At 38.1% G+C, this 21,671-nt stretch overlaps 1 protein-coding gene across 3 annotated transcripts in view; it reads right to left on the bottom strand.

The window, feature by feature from the left end:
• MINDY2 (MINDY lysine 48 deubiquitinase 2) overlaps nucleotides 1-21,671 on the bottom strand; it is a 28,496-nt gene that overhangs the window by 1,535 nt on the left and 5,290 nt on the right. Inside the window, exons 2-9 of one of the 3 annotated variants that reach the window (XR_003570991.1) lie at nucleotides 18,678-18,735; nucleotides 16,624-16,688; nucleotides 13,936-14,094; nucleotides 12,986-13,088; nucleotides 12,271-12,413; nucleotides 4,568-4,741; nucleotides 3,213-3,386; nucleotides 1,144-1,801 (exon numbers count right to left, since the gene is read on the bottom strand). Coding sequence is in view for 2 of the 3 variants with exons in the window: in XM_027881528.1 (XP_027737329.1) it covers nucleotides 1,682-1,804; nucleotides 3,213-3,386; nucleotides 4,568-4,741; nucleotides 12,271-12,413; nucleotides 12,986-13,088; nucleotides 13,936-14,094; nucleotides 16,624-16,688; nucleotides 18,678-18,735 (999 nt within the window). In the remaining variant the exon portion in view is untranslated. Of the gene's footprint in view, nucleotides 1-6; nucleotides 1,805-3,212; nucleotides 3,387-4,567; nucleotides 4,742-12,270; nucleotides 12,414-12,985; nucleotides 13,089-13,935; nucleotides 14,095-16,623; nucleotides 16,689-18,677; nucleotides 18,736-21,671 lie in introns of those variants that run through there. The other 2 variants (XM_027881527.1, XM_027881528.1) reach the window with 2 other exon arrangements.

Genomic DNA, 21,671 nt, shown 5'->3' with positions numbered 1-21,671 from the left:
GAAGAAAAGTGATAAAAATTGGCCCTTTAGTTAATAAGACATTCTTCCTTTATCTAATTTTCCTTCTGGGTGGATAAAAGATTTGTGTGATGACTGGTTGCCATCACAGAGCAAGTCTGCTGGAAATCATTTTAAAACAGCTTTTTACTGGTGGACCTGCATTAGACACCCTCTTCCAAGGGACACTCTCCAGACTCCTGAAACCAGGAATGTCCCATTCCACCTGGCTGCCTTGGCTTTCCCAGGTTCCTGTGTATGAGTGCTAAGGCTGAGAGCATGAACACAACTGGCCCAGGAGAAGCAGCCTTTTTCAAAAGTATCTACATATTGCTAAATAGAAATTTTTATCAAAAGGTTCACCAAGAAGGTAATTGTTACTGATTTCATGGAAGTGGAGGAAGGTTTGTGGTTCCCTCAAAATTCATCAAGTGTTCGGTTTCTGCATTCTATAAATACTACAAGACACAACATGTTTATTTGGTTCCCCATAAATTAGAAAAATCTGGTTTCCAAAAATTCTAAATTAGTGATTTAAAAACCAAAATACTACACCTGACCACCTTCCAACCCATCTTAGAGAGCAGCTTCACTCCTCTCTCACCCTTCAGAAGTGTGCTTATTTTAAGAATACATGATTTATAAAACAAACAAAAAAAGTGTGTTTTTAACTACAGTGCACTTGCTGAAATACACAAGTGGACACCTTAACGTCATGTTAAAGTTCAAGGTACTTCTGGAAAAAAGGCAGATAGTTAGTTATTTTAACTCTGCATTCTTATATAGAATATAAGGATTATTATAGACCTTAGTTTCCTCTCATCATTCATCTATCATATGGAGAGGTCAATAAATAAAAGCTTATCTGGTCCAGTTTACCTACAGAGAAAAAAATTATAAAAGAAAAAGAAGTTACCTATAAAATTACTTGTTTAACCCTGATAACATCTGAGTTGCCATACCCAGTTTGTAATTGCAAGAAAAGCAAACAATATTCATCTTGCTTATTAATAAATGCCCCATTTTTATATGACAATTTTTGTATGATGCCTATCAAGTCACATACTCTTGGGGCGAGAAAGCTGGCCAGGAGATGCAGTGAGAGCAGTAACACAGTATAAATCTGGGTTCAGAAGAAGAACATACCAGATCCAGAAGCAAAGAAACCTGGACACACCGAGGAGGCAGTGCCCAGCTGTTACTTGGGCTCTTGTGTCATGAAGGCTGTACCCAGCTAAGGTACAGCCTCATACCAGGAAAATAACACAGAATTCTGTTGTGCTCATGTACAGACTTCAGGGAAAAGCCCTGCCCAAAATGAATGACCTCCCTTGTTTGGTGTAGAAGAGAAGATAGCTTACTGACTGATGGACAGGAATGGATGTCACTGGGACACAGGACTTGCCATGATTGGTGTGTTCAGCTACAAGGTGCAGTATTTGTATGACTAACTCAAAGCACAGCTGCGTCCAACTGTGATTTGGAATTCCCTCGTGGGCAGCTCGCACTCTGACTTTGAAGGAAGTCTGTGTGATTGTAACAAAGTCATCCATCCTCTTGGAACAGGAACGAAATCCATGGGGTAATCAGGCACAGGCGGCGTGTAACAGGTTTGTCTTCCTTTGTACTCCTTGTTTTTGCTTCTGAGGACATGCACTTGGCTCCAGACTGAATCCATGTTCTGTTACAGGAGAACACAGCTATTCTTCTCCTTTTCCTTCTCCTTCTCCCGAGGCTCTTTCCGTTTGCGTTCGTTACTCCCGGATTGTCTCGCGCTGGCTGGAGAAGCAGCACCTTGCACCTGCTGCTGTGGGGGAAAATAAAACTGAATAAACACATCATTGCAGATACAGCCTGAAGTGTTACTGTGTGTCCAAGTTCACAACCAGAAGTTTAAATATCATGCAAACCAGCAGAACTGAGGTAAGGGCTTTCTGTATAAATACTGCAGAACCTCCACAAAAATTGCTGAGTTCTAAAAAATTAAGTCAGCTGGAAATACATTTCAAGGCCTGTGTGTCCCTTCTGTTGTGTCCACATATTTAGATGTTGTCACCATAATAAAATACGGCTTCAAGCATCTTCTGGCACTTCTGTGTTACTGTACTGGAATTTTTCCCTGACTTCTTTTACAAGAACGTAATCCACATTTCAGAATTTGCAGAGTCCAAGTGTTGGTTGCGACAGCCATATAGGGCAAAACAGCAGCTTTTTGTGACTAGGAACTCATTAAGAACTTGGCAAGGGGATGGGTATACAAAGGCAACGTAAGTTTTGTTAATTCATCATCTATTCCAGCTATTATCCATTCATAGCTGCAAATGAGCAGCAACCTGTTAAGCAGGTTCTTCAGTTCTTTCTACCTTTTTTCAACCAGCAGTAGTGAATCTGTGTCTTAGAAGCAGCTACTCATGGTTGTATTAAAGCAACAAGCAGTGGAAATAACACAACTTTTAACTGTCAAAATTCTTGTTTCATGCAGATAATGGTTCTGAATTGCTCCAGGCCAAAGATTCAGCCTTCATACACATTATTTCTTACATATTTGTAAACATAAGCAGTTCTAAGAGTCTTCAGTTAAGAACTCCCTGAATCCAGAACACCAACTTAAACATTGCCTCTTGCACAGAAGATTCAGTTCAATTGCATTTTTGTAGATACATTTGCATGACTCACATTTTCAAAGCATCTCGAAATCAGCTGCTTATGGTGGGTATGGAACAGAAAGGTGTACTGGGAGAAACTGTTAACTGCCTAATTTGAAATGACTGAAGAGATTCACATGATATCAGACAGAATCACCTAAAAATGTACAGCAACAAACTTCTGCAAGACAGAGACAAAGCCGAAACTACTATCAACAAATTCTTATTTGAATGCTCTTTTACAACTAATGTAAAATACCAGCTAACACCACCTTTGTAACCTTACACATTAACTCATCCATTGCTCCAATTTGAATGAAATGAATGAAACCCCAGTTTAGAAGGTTAGGCCAGCTTTTAAGTATTGAAGTGTCAGCAGCTGCTCTAACTCCATGCAAACTGCAACAGTCATAGCACGTTCCTAAAGACTCCTGTATCACCTTGTCATTTGCTGTGAGGATGTAAACAGTCTCACCAGGCTGAAACACGGACAAACACAGGTTGTGTCTGTGCAATTAAGTTAATACTCTCTAAAATTCATGATCATATTCTGTAATGCTGCTTTCTCACCTGGACCTGAGCAGCTGCTTGTTCTTGTTCCTGATAGTACTGAGAAGCTCTCCTGTCCTCCTCTTCCTGGAGCTTCTTGGCTAGCTCGAGGTCACTGATTCCTTCTGGGATTTGTTCCCAGTTAATCTCTTGACTTTGCTGCTCTTGTTGTAGAGACAATGCCATCAGATAATCCTAAACAGGAAATTTGGTTATTAATGCTCTTTCACACAGAAAAGAATCAAGTCACATCAAGTGAAATTTTCATCATGTGCTGCTACACAGCACCATCCCTCTTCTCCCAGCCTTATCTTCAAATGGAAAACAGGAATTTGTTTCAGAACCTTTCCATAACTTCAACTGCAGAAAGGCTGACAACAGCTGCTTTAATATCTCCTCTCACAGTGCCAACATCCCAGCACAGAAAGCACAAAAGCTTATTAAAAAAATGTGCTTTCAGGTTTATATTCCATTACCTGAACAGCAGCAGAAGATAGAATGTCAGCTCATACCAGTTCTAGGAAGAACATTTTGAAGCTGTCACTTGGTAATTTTCTCTAATTAACACTCTGATTATGCTTGATGGAGTATCTGTCCACACTCCACCGAAAAATGTTGGGAATACATTAGGAATACCAACCCCTCAGCGGATGAGAAAATAAAGTGTAGTTTTGCATATAACCAACTCAAAATATTACCAGCCCTGTTATCTCTCCCAGACTTTTATTCTGCAAGACAGATGCAGTGCTTGAATTTATTAATAAGCATCTTATTAATTCCCCCCCCCCCCAGTATTTAAAAAACATTAATGGTGATAATTATAAACTTATGCTTGTTCAGAATGTAAGAATTCCGAGGAGCTTGGTGTTGCCAGGCACTTGTGCATTAACTGGGACAACTCAGCCCCACCTCAGACATGACTTTTGTCACCTCTGGACCTCAATCAGAGTAACAAACACCCACCATGACACATAGTTTGCTCTGGGGTTTGTCCTGCGTTCAGCCAGTGGGCATCAGAAGGCAAAGGTCAGTTATGACAACATTAATGAGCTGAAATGTGTTTGTTGTGAAGGACAAGTTCCACAGGCTGGTTCTGTTCCCACATACAAGGCAGATGTGACATTTCACCCAAGTTTTTTTGCAGAAGTGCATTCCAAGAGATTAAAATAATTTTCCAAACTATTCTGTTGGTCTTACTTTTTCTCCCTCAAAACCACATCGAGTAGCACTTTGGAGAACCCCAACTTCACTATCTAAAGGACTTTTTATAGTCTCATATATGCATGAGTACCATGAGTACACACCTGTGGCTAAAAATAAGTACTGATTGTTATATATAGTCACAAGCAAACAGAGAAATACAACAAAGGCAGCACCTGATCTATTTGATCCTGCTGCCCTCTGTAGACAGTCTCAGGGTCTGATGGAGGCCGTAGGTGGAATTCAGAGTCACAGAAATTCCCGTCCCCATCCACATTGTGCAAGCTTTCCCAGACAACCTTCTCTTCTGTAAGAAAGCCCTGGTCTGTCACCAGCAGGTAAAGCTGACCCTGTGCACAACAGCAAAGAAAATGTGTAAAACTAAAAAAATTACTTTTTTTACAATCTAAGTAGCAGAAATGATCAGGTAACACAAAGGCTGCATCCCAATAAAACACTCATTGAGAGTTTTGAGCAGGTTTAAAAATTAAATGATTAAGCTTACAGCACTGAACCACCAGATACTAGTGTGCATTGCTAAATTAACAGCCACACAATTTCTGTATTCCATCCTGTAATTTTTCCTTCTTAATGACAGTTCATATTGACTAGAAATTCATATAAACATGAATATATATAAAATGAGTATATTGATACATATCAAGCTCTACACCTTGAGAGCTCCTTGGAAACACACCTGGCAATGAAAACTTTCAGTCCCAGGACAAATCACATTAAATTCCAAGGGTAAGACAAGGGAGACAAAGGTGATCTTTCCAGATAATCCAAGAGGCATTACCTCAAAATGACCACATCTCAGACTTTGTGGGATTTGATAGAATTTGAGGTCTATTTCAATTGAAAAATGTAAATTTAGGATTCCTGCTATGACATGTCACCAAAAACTGCTTTTATTGTCATTTTAACATTTTTTCAGTTCCATAAGGCCAAATTTCTTGATTTCCAACTCTGAAATTATAAACTGGGCTGGTCTGGAGTGAAGGAGACAATGCAAACAAGTTCAGATGCCAAGGCACAGGAAGAATGAAATGCAAGCTTAGGAGGAAGGAATGAGAGAAGAGCTGAAATCAAGGGGAAATCACCAAAGCAAGTCTCAGGTAAAAGGAGATGGTGCTGCATGTTTGAGGGATAGCAATGCAGCACAAAAAAAAAAAAAAATCCCTCTTTAAATTTCTGGTTAAATCAATCCATTTAATTTTATCCTACCCTTTTTATACTGTTTTGGAAAATATACTCCAAATCAAGAATGTCATTACTGACCATACAGCAAATTAATACTGAGGCTTCCATTATATTACTGAATGCACCAGATCAAGATATTCAGTGCAAAACTTGTGGCAGTGGTTTAGCTGTAAAATTCAAAGCAGTTCATTGTGACGTCAACAAAAATTTGCTATTTGCATTACAGCAGCACACAAAGAGTTCTCAATGATCACTGGGCTGAAGATGTACCAGAGCAAGAGGCAGATCCTGTCCTAATGATTTCACAGAACTAGCAGGCCAGAAATGGAAACATCATCCATATTCAACACATACGGGATGAGCTCACTGATATCTCTTAAGCCATTAAACAACTGTCTAAAAGAGATGCTGAAATTACCCTCAGATCTCTCCAATCCCACCATGTTCACAGTCAGCCCTCCTGCCCCTGGGAGGTCATAAGATAAAAAATAGTATTTGAAGACTCACATGCAGCAGTTATTCTACTATTACCTAATACCATAAGATGCACTTGTTCAAAAAGCCAACTAGAACAGATATATAACCCCAAACAAAACCAAACACAGACAACACTACTACACGTTCAAGCTTTGGAATGCAAGTTACCCTCACAGACATAAATACAATTGTCAGCAACAAGTCTGACCATATAACATGATCTAAGGAATCATCTTTCCCTTGGAAACCTGCTTAAAAACTGAATGCTACTCCTGATGCTTAAAAATCACCCAAGAAAATAAACGGAAGTAATTTTATAACCTTTCCAGTTTGCACAGAATACCTATCTCACAGCATCTCATATATAAGATGACTTTTAAAAGTTGTGTAAAAAAAAAGAAAAGAAAATCTAAATGTTTAAGGTAAGTGTATTTGAACTTTTTAAATTTTATTTTGACCAATATATTGATTTGAACAAAACCTAAAAAAAGTGTGTCTGCATGTCAGGTTTTCCTCTATTATGCCATAAATTTGTAATTACTTTGTAAACAGCCCATAAACTGTGTAGCTTAGTAGTAACATTGAAATAGGAAAATGTTACTGCTTTCACAGTCTCCAAACTATTATGAGTTTTTCCACACACAGATATTAAGGTATATCATTGCCTTGATGGGATAAGGATCTAGTATCTGTCATCCAAAGACAGTTTAAAGCTAACAATTGTTTGACATAGAGAACTGTTTCAATCAAATAAAATTCATACTCTTCCTTTAAGACTTCCTCAGTTGAACTGTACCTGAACACTGATTGAAAAAATGTCACATTAAATAATAAATTTAATACAGCTCCCTAATGAAAGGCAATAAACTGCATTACTACCCCCAACACCCACACAACACCACTCTAACACCAATTGCACAGTTTAAAACATGCTGCTTCACTTGAACAAAACCCAGCAAGCCAACAAACACAGGCTGCCCAGTCCTTGGCAAGAGAGTTCCTGTTCAGGTTATTGGAATGACAGATCAATGGGACAGCACAGGTCAGAGATCCCAAGTCATCTTTCCCTTGCTTTTTATCACATGTTCTGATCTCTACTTTGTATAATTTAATTGAATTTCTCAAAATACCAGACCCTCACAATATTGTAACATTCACGTAACTTTTGGCAATAACTGGACAACTTTCATACACAAAGGAAGAGGAGTCAGCTCTTTTTCTCTGAGGTGTATTGTAGCTAATTATCTCCACAGATATCAATCTTCCAAGACCTTCCACAGCTTTATTCCTTCTACTTGCAACAAGAAAGCAGAGACCACGTCTACAGACTGGTTTTCCAGTGTTAATGCCATGCATGTTCTCTTCCCAAAGCTAAAGGCTCCCAGGCTTCCCCCACTGGCACATCCAAATCTCCAATCTTGTGATTTGAGAGAAACCTTTTCTCATATGACCTTCACGCTGCCTCTAAATTTGAGTTGCACTAAATAAAGACCTGCCTGGTGCCAGGAACCAGCACTTGCCAGATCATGGGATCAGACTGGCTGCTGGGAGACAGGGATACACCACCTACACCAGCAGTACAACGCTGGTATTCCCAGCTCCACGTGTCAGCAGTTGTCCACCACACCTGCACCCCAACAAAGCTTCTGCCCTCCACTCAGTGCACCACACAGGAAGAAAACGGGAAAGAGGGCACACAGTGACAGAGTCAGGAAGAATTACTGAGGGTAGAAACACTTATTTACACTGAACTAAAAAACAAGGAAGGAGGCTTTAAAAAGCGTAAAGAACAGAATGTGTTTTCTACTTAACAGACCATGGTTCTGATTCTACATCTGCTTTCTAGTCTGAGTTAAAGCTAAAACAGGATGATCAGCCCACTGAGGTCATGCAATTAAGGTAAACAGTGTACACAAATATGTTTCTCAAACACACCTTGCCAGGAACAGCATCATATTTGACAAAATGTTTCTACCTTCATAAAATCTTAACTGTTTCTAAACTATTACCAGCTTATCTTTTAGATTTATTTTTAAATCTGTGTTTTTTTAATAAATACCCAGTCTCATGGGTTAACACTGCCCTCCCAAATACTAGCACATAATACACAGCAGTAATATCTGCTACTAACTGTTGTCATTAGGGAGTAAAACAATAAAGTCTCAAGTGCATAACTGTTACAATAAACTGTGTCTACAACAAAGTTATGCATAATTATTTATCCTAAGAATCAATGCCTGGAATGATTGTAGATATTGTAGACCAACGCCCAGATTTTATAGTTTCACATGTAAAGACCTTAAAATAAAGCTAAGGATAAAAGCAAGATTATTCTGCTGAACAATAGTCTCCTGGTTTGCACAAAAAGCTCTCTGAAATGCAGATTGGGCTGCAGGTGATGTTACTGGTTACTAGAGATCCTTTCCTGGGTTAATTTCATGACCAAATGAAGTCATTAAAACGAATGCTTTTAAACTACTTGTTCTAATGCCAATTACCAAGTTACCAGCAGTTTAGAAAACTCAAAAAGAAAAGCAAGCTCCTGTTCAGTAGTTTCATACAGTAAAGAAAAATAATTTAAGCCTTATCTCTTAAATTCTATGTAAATATTCTCTTGGACTTCTGGGTCAGACCCCTCGGGTTTTGTGAAGGTTGACATGAATGAGTTGCTGGTTTTCTAATATTAGTGTATAGGAATGCTTTAACTGGTAGAGAAAATCATGGTTTTTTTAAAAGTATACTCCATTTGATTCAACAGAATAACCCTCAAAATAAAAACTCTACACTTACTAAGAAATGGAAAAAACATTTAACCATGTTTTTAAGCAGTTATATCCAATGCTTCTACTATGCCAATCTGAAATGCCCAAGAAAAAAAGCAAAATTATTGCTATGAAATATACTTTTTATTGGAATAAAAGTCTCTGCTGAGTTCTGAGGCAGAAACCCAACATTTATAAACTAGAAAACACACATATTTAAAAATCCAAACAGGTGTCTTGATACTTCTCAGTAAAGAAAACAGGCTCTATTACAAACAAGTCTGTGGGAAAAACATTCCAACTGAACTAAGATCTTACCAAACTGATCCCCTCTTTACAGTCCTGTTTTTCCTTGATCTAGGGAATTACCATTTGATGTATTTATTATCTGCATAATGAAAAGCAAAGGCAAAAAAATAAAATCACATTTTTAACTGCTGAAAATTATTACTGCATAATCACATGAGCCAAGACTATTAATATGCAATTAAAGGGACAGGAAATAGAAAAATAAATACTTGAGCAAATGGGCATGGTATCAAAATCCAAGTCCTTTTACTAAAATATCAGCCTTAAAAAATCCCACACTGAAATTAAAAAAAAAAAATCCCCAGTGTACAAGTCACTGTCTCAGCTGTACATGAAAGCTGCCCAATAGAAGTTTAACCATTAGTTTCATTAGAATAATAACTGCTAATTACTCAGAGTGTATTTCTAACAATACATGAATTTTGCTACATGGACATAGTTCATTAAATGTATAATTTCCTTTTCATTAACTTTGTCACTGCTTTGTTTATATGTTTCTATGTATTGGTTTGGAGGGAGGGGAGGGAAAAGCAGTATTAGAGAAAGACAAAATAATGGCATGGTTCTTGTCCTACAAGTTCTACATCTTCATTTTCTCTATGTTGTGTTTTAATTTTTCCTAACTGATGGACTTCTGGACTTCTCCATAGTCCAGCTACTGCTGACTACTGCTTTAAGTCCATCTGCAGAACGAGCACTAAAAACAGTTAATGGAAAGAGTAAAGCAGTTGAAAAACCTCAACTTTGTGGCAACAATGCATTTGGCCCTCACATGGCTACGCTGGAGCCCCACACATTTCGGGAGAGCTGATCTTGGCTAAGAGCCCAAGTCAAGGCTATTTCTGACTTTCTTGATGTGAAAGACCACCTAGTCACAGCTACTGCAAACAGCTGGGTGGGTCAGAAGCAGCCAGAAGAGTTACTGCTGGTCTTTACATATATATAAACTAAAAATGATTTTCTGTCTTCATTAAAAGAGTTTCTTGATATCTCAAATTCTGTAACGTACCACTCTCCAGAAATCCAAAGCAAAATGAACACTGTTTAAAAGCAACAATCTCAGCAGCTAAAAGCCTGAAGATAACATGAAAATCAAATACTAACTGCAAGTGAGGGCACCATATTGACTATGAAAAACAAGAATAATGGCCCATGTTTCAAAACTTAGCATTTCAGAATTCTAAGACTTCTCAAAAAGGACAAGATTAAAATCACAGGAATTTTAGCAGCAGGAAACCTTAAACACACAAACAAATAATACCGTTCTTCAAATATTTTAACTCGGTATTTCTTAGGACTTGGTTTTAGTTCTTACAGGTAAAATTCAGACAGATTTTTACTCACTGCCTTAACCTGTTCTATATTATTAATATTAACTCATTGAAGTATTGCATTGTATTTCTTAAAGGAAAAAGGACCTCAAGTGAGAAGTACCTGTTTACAACTATGAAGCTGATAAAGCACAGTCACATCAGATTTGGGTCTTTAATCTAAATACTGAGCTGCACAAGACTACAAACACTCTACATCTTACAAAAATAATCTCTGTTTATAATGCACAAGGTCAAAGTGATACTCCCTGACTGTATTTAATCTAAGTATTTTAGATTTCAGAAGTTTTAATAATAGCACAAAAGGCATGGTTTCCAGAAGGATTTAAATATTTTATCTGGAATATCCTTTAAATGAAGTAAAGGGGGTATCCTGCACCTCTAGGTACCATTTGTATCCAGAAAGTACAGCTGTACTTTGATTTAGCATTTTCTTTTTTAAAACCAAACAGCTTTGAGGCTGGGGCTGTTCCCCCTGCTCTCATTCCCCATAATAAAAGCAAGCATCAAAGATTTACAAGGTACTACCAGTTATTACAAGAACTAAATTTAGAAGAATAGAGAAAAGCAAAACTATACATAAAATTGTGACTTCAATGAGCTGCCACAGGAAGTATAGTGTTTGACCATGAACAGACACATTTCATAGCTTTTTGGAGGAAGGGAGGAGAAAGCTCCTTTTACCTGCCCTACTGCTTTAGGAGAGTGGCACTGCACAAAGATTTAACACAGATCTCAGATGTGCTCTAAGAAGCTATCAGAAAACCAGATTTGTTACCCGCCTGTAGAGTTAATCATTACTTATCAGGACTATTCAGACCTTTAACTCAGCTTGCAAGTAGTTATTCAAAATGCCAAAGTTAAGCATTGACAGTCAAGATCATCAGAGGGAGAAAAAGTGACTAGTAGTGACAAATGAACAACCGTCATTCACATGAGGTACATGACATTACACAACAGATGGCAAAAGCAGTGAGCCCTTTACTTTTCTGCATGTCACACACCTCTCTTTTTTCACAAATACAAGCATACATGAAATTAAATTCTTATTTAATAACATAATCCAAATACAATTTCAAGAATTCTATACAAAGGTAAAAATTCATATACTATGATCTTAGTAAAGGCAAAGTTGTTTTAGAGCAAAGATGCTCAGTAGGTAACTGTAAACTTGCCAAGCCAGTGGCATCCATTCCGAGGAAGGAGGAGTTCCTGAAGCACTAACCAAGCTGACACCTGCTTTTTGTATCTGGGAATACTCCTTTCGCAATTCCCACCATTTTGCTTCTCCAGATTCAGATTAAAAAACAATCTCTTCCCTACCGAAGGGAACAGATATTGCAGCTCATCTCAACTTCTCCAAACATCTGGTATTTTGAACACCATGATGGAGCTATTCCTCTACTGGCCCAAATGTAAAGCGAAGTTTTAGATCCTCAGAAACAAGAAATTAAATAAATTAACCTTATCATTGCCAATCGCAAACTGCAAGTGAATTTAAGCCATATAAGAAGTGTGTGTCATTACACATAACCACAAAGAGTTAACACAGGCAGCAAACTGAACATAAAGGGAAGAGCTACAAGAAGATTTAAAGCAATAATGGATCCTCATATCTAAAACACTGTAATCAATAATTCATAAGTAACATTTGTTACAGACCTTCCATTCACCATAAGCCATATTTACATGTAACAAACTAGAATTTATTTCTACCTCAAGACAGTGGAAAAATCAAGATTTGCTTTGAAACAAGAACACAGAACACAACAGTACAGACAAGAATGTTGAACATACCTTGTATTTGGTCATGGTGCTAAAATGGTTGTTCCTGAAGAACACACAAAGCTCTCCCTCCTGGACAGCTGAAGTCAACTCACACAGTCCATGGTATGTCAATTGTGTAGCTGTGTTATTTAGAAACTGCTCAGCAACAAACCCTACAAAAGCAATGCACAATGTTATGTGTAACTGTCACACACGTGCTAATATAAAAGCTGATTGCAATAGTAGTATTTTTCCTATCTCCGATCTCCCCCCTACTAAGATGCCCCCAGACTGCCATAAATCTAAAGGAACACGTTCAGAGAGGAGAAAACAAGCTGAAAGTTCCAAAACCACAGCATTGTAGAGAACCCTCTCATGTTCAGAAGTGCTGTATCCACCTCTAATACTACTGATTTTTTTCCTTGTTGCCACACACTACATAATTCATATTGTAATTGTAGGAGATAATGCAGAGCTGAGCTGAAACCTGAATGCTGCTCACACCACCTTTTCATAAAGGGAAGTTCTCTCACGGTTAAGGGAATGCAGCTGATTCTTGTTTCAGAAATCCCATCAGAGAAGTTCAGAGGACAAGCACAGTGCTGTCTGCCAGCCCAGGGAAAGCAGCTCAGCAGGCAGAATGCAGCTCTTCCCACTTGTATCTCTACATAGCAAGACCCACAAGAAAAATATGTACCTTGGATCTGTTAGGGTACTTTAATAAAGCATAAAAAAGGTTACCCACCTTCACTAACCAGTTCACTGTTGTCTGACTGTTTACAAGAAATGATCTTCTCCACCAGCTGATTGTAACTGCAGTTACCAACTGCTTTTACTATGTCAGCAACCTGGAGCAGGAAGGAACAGCACACAGAACTTACCTCTGTGAAGGACAGAGCACAACTGCAAGCCTATAGCAATTATTCGTAAGAAAATAAGAGTTCAAAGAGAGGATGGTCTGGTATTTACTAGACCAAAAGTTTTAGCCCAGAGTGTTACATATTTTGCTGTCTCAGATCCCATTTTAAATCTTTAAGGTAACCCTTAGCATCAAAAGCTGTTGCTAAAATAGATGGAGGAGAGAACAGGGCATCATTTGAATCAGTGGGGCCAGGGGGGACTCCAAGGGGTAAGAGAACAACTTTCACCAACAAGGCATGAAGAAAAAAATCTGAGGCAGATTATTCTAGCCAAACTCACCAGTATTCCCCTAGTTAAACAGTTCCGCTTTCCTGTTTATTAAATAATATAATTAAAAATAAATATATGTGTTTGTTAAAGATGCGGTTTTCTCCAATCAATTCTACCATCCTCATTTCTCAAAAGCAGTGCCTAGTAAATCAGAATTAAAGAAAGGAGGAAAGTAACCTTGCATTCCTCCCAAGTGTTCTCTAATAAGCCTCCAAAACCTACAATTGGGACACTATGTCTGGTGACTTATCTCCCTCAGAAAAACAATTCTCATTTACAGCCATAGAAAGCTTTTAAAGTAGTTTGACTATAGACCTGGGCTCTGCAAAATTCCTGCACCAAAAAACACACACAGTCTGTATGCACTCCTCAATTTTTCTCACTAGATTTAAAAAATCCATTACCATAATCATTATTGACTCATTAAAAATCTAAAACATTCCCCTCCCATGAATAATAGTCCAAATAACTTACACTCTGAATTATTAAAAAAACAGAAGTTACCTGAGGATCCACCAACCATCCATGGTACAAGGGGATATCAAGAAGATCAAACACTATGCACTCAGGTGTGTATTCAAACACTCGAACACCCGTAAACTTGACATTGACATCCAGACCCGTCTGCAGCTTATGGAGAATTGCCATGGCATCACTCATGTTCTGACAGCAGAAAGAGAAAAAAACACATGACCAAATAGAGCTTTGCACACTTGAGGGTTACTCTTGCAACTCCTGATCATGTAGTAGTGATCAATTCAACACTTCAAAAAAATTGTGTGAAAGGGGAAATCATCTTAACAGTTGTTTCAATGCTTATTTACATAATTCATGCTCATTGTGCCAGAAGATATCTGAAAAATAAGAATTCTCTCCCCAGTCAACTGGATTGACTGGTGTTTTTTTCTACACCTATAAGCTGCTTTTAGGCAGCTCCAGTTGCTTTTAGCTCTATTTCCCACAGGCACAAGCCTGATGTTGGCAAGAAAACCGAATTAAAAGGGAAGCTCCAAGGGACTTTTCTTGAGCTTCCTTCTCCCCTTTAAAGTCCTGCCTTATAAGTCAAGCTGAAGTACTTGCCATTACATAATGAGTGAACAAAACAAAGATCTACACAGATCTACCTGCCAATTCTAATTTCAGGGATCAGTACGTAAAGTGATGAACAATGAACAGCCTGATTTTTTTCTGTTTCATAAGAAAAGTTTTGAGCACACCTTTAAATGGCCTGTAGATTCTACTGTGGAAACAAGTCATGAAAGTAGCACTTATTATAGCATTAATCCCAATGGAATCCTAAGGAGAATTATCCAGTTATGAAGAGCCAATCACACAAAGCAAAGAGGAGCCAAAGGAAAAGTGCTTTGTGAGACAGCTCTCTTGAACCGACAGACAAAAAACTTCCTGACATGCCAGAGAAAGAATTTTCCACCAAGTGAGAAGAGTCCACAAAGAGTATGATTAGAAAGTATGTGCAAAAAATGCAAGGAAACTGAGGCACTTTTTGTTTGTTGTTTGTTTGGGTTTTGCAACATTCTGTTGCTTAAGAGGAATTCAGGCTTGCAACACTGAGAAAAAAAACATGACAAAACCCAGAAATACAGTTTGGACAGGTGATGGAGACAGAAAAGATTCACAGACCAAACCCACTGATGGTCAGAGACAGTTGCCTCTGTTGTCTTCTGCTCCAGTATCTGCACTTGAGCGTGGTTACAATGAATGAGAGTGTTTTAACCCTTGCAGCCCTTGAACTGCATCTTTCTGTCAGTGTTCTCTTACCAGGAAGGTAAAAGCTCTCTCTACTGTATGTTGCTTCATCCTACTGACAATTTTGCTGTCACAAGATTTAGAATTTAACAAGACTTGTAAGTAACTCTCCAGACTAGCTCAGACCTTTTTAAAAAAAGTTTTTATCGTTATAATAGCAAACCAAGCCACCTGAACAAGCAGATGTCATTAGTAGGGACCAGATATCAAGCAGGAAAGAAACCCCACTATCAGAAGTGTTTTGAAAGAAATTTTGCCACACTCTTACTCTGCTAAAAGAATAGGAAGTCTATAGTAAGTCAGCACTGATCATCACAAATTCAGATCATACATCTACAGACAATAGTTGCATTTCTTTTGTAATGTTTACTTTGCAAATGAAGCAGGATTACATAAAACTGACCAGAAAACCACAGAAGTTTCTCACTATAATTTCAACAGTATCATTTCTACTTTAGCTATTTCTGCACCTTCAAAGCAACTTAGAAGATTCCCAGAACAGAAGGCTTTTTTAAAATTAAAGTGAAATATTTAAGGTATGAGACATATATGTAATAAACCCATATTTTGAGCACAAGAAAGCTACAGAGGTTGTGCTTTCACCAGGCATGTAGTTTTCATCACCCTCCTATACGCTGATTACAGCTATAAACCTTCTGCAGCCCAGAACTGTGAGCAAAAAAAATAGCCAATTTTGTTATTATGAAAGTGATTCCTGTAATTTGACATAAATCAATTCCAAGTTACTCCATTTGTTTTTCAACACTGAATAAGAGCAAGCAAAAAGGACCTAATAGTAAACAGAACTAGCTTAAAACCTAACACTTATAAAAAACTCAAATCACTTTTCCATGAGTAACCAAAAAACCAACCACGACTACAGAGCTTCAAAAACTCGCTCCAAGACAGTATGCACTGCATCAATATTTTTTAAACTAATAGCATTATCTTTAGCATAGAAAGACTTCCCTGATGATAAACAGTGGTCAGTGTAAATAATATTGCCTTTCATGATGTGGAATTAACCTCTTTTTGCCCATCACCATTAAGAACAGAGACCTTTCTCTTGCTCAGTTTACACGCTCAGAGAAACTCCAGCAGGCACCACAGAGCAGACCACACTGAAGACTTATTATAAGACTTCAAAAAGCAACCACCCTGCTATATACTTTTATTTGTACCTCTGTGTTACAGTTCCTCAATAAACCCTAAATTCCTACATTCATACCACGCCAAAAAAAAAAAATTAATTTCTTGTGTTAACAGATACTGAGCACTAATATATAAATAAAATATACATAAACCAAGAAACTACAAACAATGGTTTATATGCTTCTGTTTTTTAACAAGGTGATAAACTCTAGGTGAGACAAAGTTTTAGTTTCCTCAGACATAAGCAAGTGTATTTTAGTAGCAGCTCCTTACCTGCTCATAGTTAAGTCTCTGAATTTCAGATATCTCTTTAGGTTTTGCATCAAGAATATAGTCTCCTAAAAAAAAAAAAAAATTAATTAATTCCACACTCAAAGATTCAACAGTTCTATGAACACTTCTGAGTGAAGCTGACTGAAATTTTCTACCAATTTAATGAGTTCATGGTAAAATATGTAATTCAATAACACAATTTAAAAAGGCAACCACTTCTCCTGAGTGATACTAGGAATGTTTTGGTGTATGTTTCTGACACCAATAATTCTACAAAACTTGTCATGCTGGTTTTGCCTGGTGTAGAATTAACTTTCTTCCCAGTGGCTGGAATGGGGCTGTTTTGGATTTGTGCTGAACACAGGGATGATAATGGAGATGTTTTTGTTATTGCTGAGCAGGGCTTACACAGAGCCAAGGGCTTCGCTGTTTTCTCCTGCCACACTGGCAAGGAAATTAGGGATTCATGGGAGGTTGGGAGGAGACACAGCTGGGACAGGTGACCTCAACTGACCAAAGGGATATTCCAGACCATATGGCATCACACCCAGTATATTAAGTGGGGGGAAGAAGGAGGAAGGGGGAAGCCATTTGCGGTGATGGTGTTTGTCTTCCCAAGCCACCATTACATATGATGGGGTCCTGCTCTCCTGCAGAGGCTGAACAGTTGCCCATGGGAAGCAGTGAATTAATTCCTGGTTTTGCTTTGCTTTCCCTATTAAACTTCATCTCAACCCACATGCTGTCTGGCTCCCAGTTCTCTCCCCGATCCCACTGGTGGGGAAGTGGGGAAGTGGGTGAGTGGCTGCTGGAGCCTGGCTGCTGCCTGGGGTTGAACCACAGCACCTGCATTCCATCTTTGTCTACAACACAAAGGTGATCAATCAGTTAATCAACTCATTGGGGTTCAAGATTTACAACATCTTTAGAGGCTAATATCCATCTTCCAGATTTTATTGCAATGTTTTTTGTATTTAGTGCTCCACAAGTAAAAAAAGAAAAAATGTTTCTACTCAAATAAAAATATCATTATAGGTTTCCTAATTTATAATCTTTTAGGTTAAAAGTGGTTGGAGTCTGTTTTGTTAGTTTGGGTTTTCTGGTTTTTTCAGCTGAAGAAGAACCATGAGGCAACTGCTAATCCTGTTGACTGAAGAGGAATCTAAATAATTTGAGCACATAATTTTGTTATTCAATTTAATAACCTAATTCCAGAAGCTAATATATGCCTTCAAGAAAGAATACACACTGGAATTATGCAGTGACTTCAGACAGTTTTATTCTATCAACACAACTACATGAAATGTTTAGACACAGGCCAAAAGATTTCATTTTTTTTTTAAATTATGTAGTTAACTTTTTTCTTCCACCAGAAGTTTCAGTGATTTGCTTCTGAAAAGAACAAGCTACATTATTTACAAAGAGAGAAGGAAAATATAGTAAGGTTTTTTTCTCCCGCTTAAGAAAAATCAAACCTAGTCTATTAAGTTCAAACATTTTATATTTTTCAGGCTACAAAGGGAAAGAACTGAGGTACCTGCAGCTTAGATACTATCACAGCTGCACTTTTAACACCTGGATCACAGGGTGTATTGAAGTTACAGCCCTGTCAGATGGAAATAGGTGCAATTTTGCTGAACACTGACTATGATAGCAGAGTAGTGCCTGCAAATGAGACCCCAATCACTGATTACATTAATTTTCCCTGATATTTTAATTGGGTCATATTTCCAAGGATTAGAGTTACTGCAGAATATTAAAGACACAGTTGACTTAGTACATTCTGTCAACTATAACAAAACAACAATATAAGAGACCTAAGTAAGTTTAAATCTACCAGTGTGTTGGGGTACTCAGCCATAGCAACTGCATCACTAGAGTAACCACTTAGGAAAGCAGGACAGAAAACTCCTGGAATAACTGAATATTTTAAGTAGTTTTCTTGGATAGTGAGTTCAAGTAAAGCTGAATAAACCAGTAAATAAACAATTCTACATTTTTGCTCACTATAAAGTATAATATACAAATCAAAGCAATTTATTGTAATTACTAACCCAAATATTCCATCAGCTGTTCAGCCGTAATGATTTCCATCATTGGTGGCAACTTAATCTGTGAAAGTAAAAGTATATTTTCTTTAAAATGCCAAAACACCACAATTTAGAAAGCATCCACATGGCATTTCTAGATGGAAGATGTGCAATTACATTTGCCTCACCAATTTATAAGGCCATTAGTGTATTGGGACTGAGAACATTCCCAAGACCTCTGCTAAACAACAGCTACAAGAACAGATTAAAAAAAGGCACTTTGGTTTTCAGAAAAACCACATGCACACACAGCACTTTGTCTCACCTACAGCTCTCTGCACAGTGCTCCATGCTCCCACCAAAACACTTCTCCAGCCTCCCCCTCCGCTTCCCAGGAGCTCACACCACTCACTGCAGTGGCTTGACTGCAAGCACCCAGAATTAACAGACTGGGAACTGTGGCCACGTGGAGTCAAGAAAATTTCACTTTCCTCAGGAAAGTCTTCGACTCCCTCCTGCATTATAATTCTTAACTGAGTACTAACTCAAAAGCTTCCTGCATACAAAGTTTGTAAAGGATATGGTGGCAGGAGCTGCGGAGCCAGGGAAGCCAAAGACTGGTTCGGGTACAAGGAAATGACCTCCCAGCCCCTCATCCTGTGCTCACATTTCAAGGGTTTGGTTTAACTCCACACAGAGCAGAGCAGACACATGAACTCGGTGGTGAAGCTTCCATTCCCCCCTTGCCTGACCTATTCCCACCATCATCAGCTAAACCAAACACCTTGGCAGCAGAGCTAACACTGAAAGCTTCTTAAAACTCCTCCATCCGTCACCCATGGCACATGTTTTGGTTGCACATTTCTATTTACAGATCTCGCTGCAATAACAGCCAAAGCTCCAGCACACACAAAGACACTTTGGCAACCTGAAGGAAGGATATTGTCTTGAACCACAGTGCACTCAATTTTAATCTGCATAAATATGAATTTTATTTTTCTAGGGTTTGGGGTTGTTTTTTTTGGGGGGGGGGTTAATTTTTAATCTTTCTCTTCAGTTTTTAACCTTCTCATCCTATCACTCTCCAACATCTTACCACTGAAAGTCTAGGAAGTCTAGTATTTATTTAATTGGGAATTTTTTATCAAGTTCCTCAACACTTTCCTTGACACATAGAAATACATGACATCTTGAAATAGAAAGATATGACGTGAGACTCTTAATTCATGTTTAAGATTTAATAAGCTCTGACTACTTTCTGATTGTGGAGAGGAAGTAGAGAACCATGAGACAGAAGACCAATACACATAAAGCCTTTGATGCAGCATCCCAAACTCTGAAATGCAGTACAGCAGCACACTGCACTGTCCACATTGTAATGAAGAGTGTTTTCAATTTGAAAACTAAGGTATTTTAATAACTTGAGAGGGAAAATGAAGTGTGATTGGGCTAAATCTGTCTCACCAATTTTAATCATATTTGACAAAAGGCAAATGGGTTAAATAGATGAAGTTTCATTAAATCTGGAAGAAGAAAGAGATCCAAGTTAATATGGCTTTGTTACTTATACTCTGGCTAAGAAATATGCCCATACTTGGGGCAGAACAGGCCACTCAGCATAAACCACACATTGATCAACCCATCCATGGTGAGCATAGAAAGAAGCTGATAGTATTGGGACATGGGAAAGGAAGAGAAAGAAAGTAATTGTTTGTAAAGCAGGAAATTAGTGAGGCATAAATTACTAAGAAGGCTTAATTAGTTCTACTTATAGAAAAACACCCCAATTTTAAAATTATATGAATTAGACAAGCAGAAAAATCAGTCATGCATGCATAGGCAAATGTTTTTTAAAAAAAATGTATTAATTGAGTGACAGCTGATTGTAATTCAAAAAAAATTTCTTAACCTCTTCCCACAACTAATACTCAATAGGCTAAAGATTTTCATAATCTTTGATCATGTTCATAATCATACCAAGTATTCACATAAAAATAATATATTGAGCCATGTAAACCACAGGACTACAGATTCAAAAAGTTGCTTTTTAAACTTCCAGTTTGGATTGGCAGCACTCTTAGCAAACACTAAGCTGTGAACAGCCCTGAGCTGGATCTGGCTCAGTTCAGCTCCTCAGGCACAGCACGGCACAGCCCAGAACAGCATCACCCTCACCAGCCGTGCCTCAAGTGGTGCTGGGACTACAAACAGCACAGATGTGCCACTATAACAGGAAGGGAAATAGCATTGGTTAACAATTGGAATTTTGCCTCACAACTGTAATGCTAAGAATCAATTTTTTTCTGCAGAAGCAAAGCAAAGTGCTTTCTCATATCTGTGGGATCTCTCTAAAAGTTGGATATTTTAACAAGCCAGTCTCAAAATTAACTGCTTGATTAAATGCTAAACAAAGTTAATTGCTTATTTCATGGCATAATTTTAGGGCTGGCATGTGTCATGGGACCTTGATCACACCTTTAAAGTGGGTTAATGGGGTTTCCACACAGTTGTAAGTACTTCTGAACAGAGCTGACTTAAGGATGGAGAGAGAACATGACATTTCCCAACTGTTGAGAGCTTCACTGGGAGTACTTAAGACTACAGGAAGCATACAGTGAAGAGGAAATGGGAAAGAAAAACTCCTTAAAGCTCAAGGGACTGTGAAAAAATCATAGAGTACCATAATAATTCTCCAGACAACAGAAAAAAAGCAAGGTAAGCAACAGTAGTGAAAGCTGCTGTTGCCCATAATCTATTATTTTGAGGGGCACATTTTCTCAGTAGGTTTCAATGTTTATTTGCTAGACTTTACATTAATTTCACATTTTAGGAAAAATGCATTTCCTCAATCCCCACCCATTTCCTGTACCCCTCTACTGCAGTTTCCTGGTCTTTCGCCCTGGTGTCTCCTCCTAACTCTAGTTACTTTTCACTTCCTACACTCAGGAGTGGGAATCTTAATCCTCCTCACCCAACTCCCATGTGACACACAGCTGAGACACCTTTTTAATCAAAAGA

The sequence above is a fragment of the Empidonax traillii genome, unplaced genomic scaffold (assembly GCF_003031625.1).
Source record: "Empidonax traillii isolate 1590-97213 ecotype Southwest subspecies unplaced genomic scaffold, ASM303162v1 scaffold90:size2128546, whole genome shotgun sequence".
NCBI classification, from domain to species: Eukaryota; Metazoa; Chordata; class Aves; order Passeriformes; family Tyrannidae; genus Empidonax; species Empidonax traillii.
Note: the sequence above shows the minus strand (reverse complement) of the source record. Positions and strands in the feature narration are given on the sequence as shown.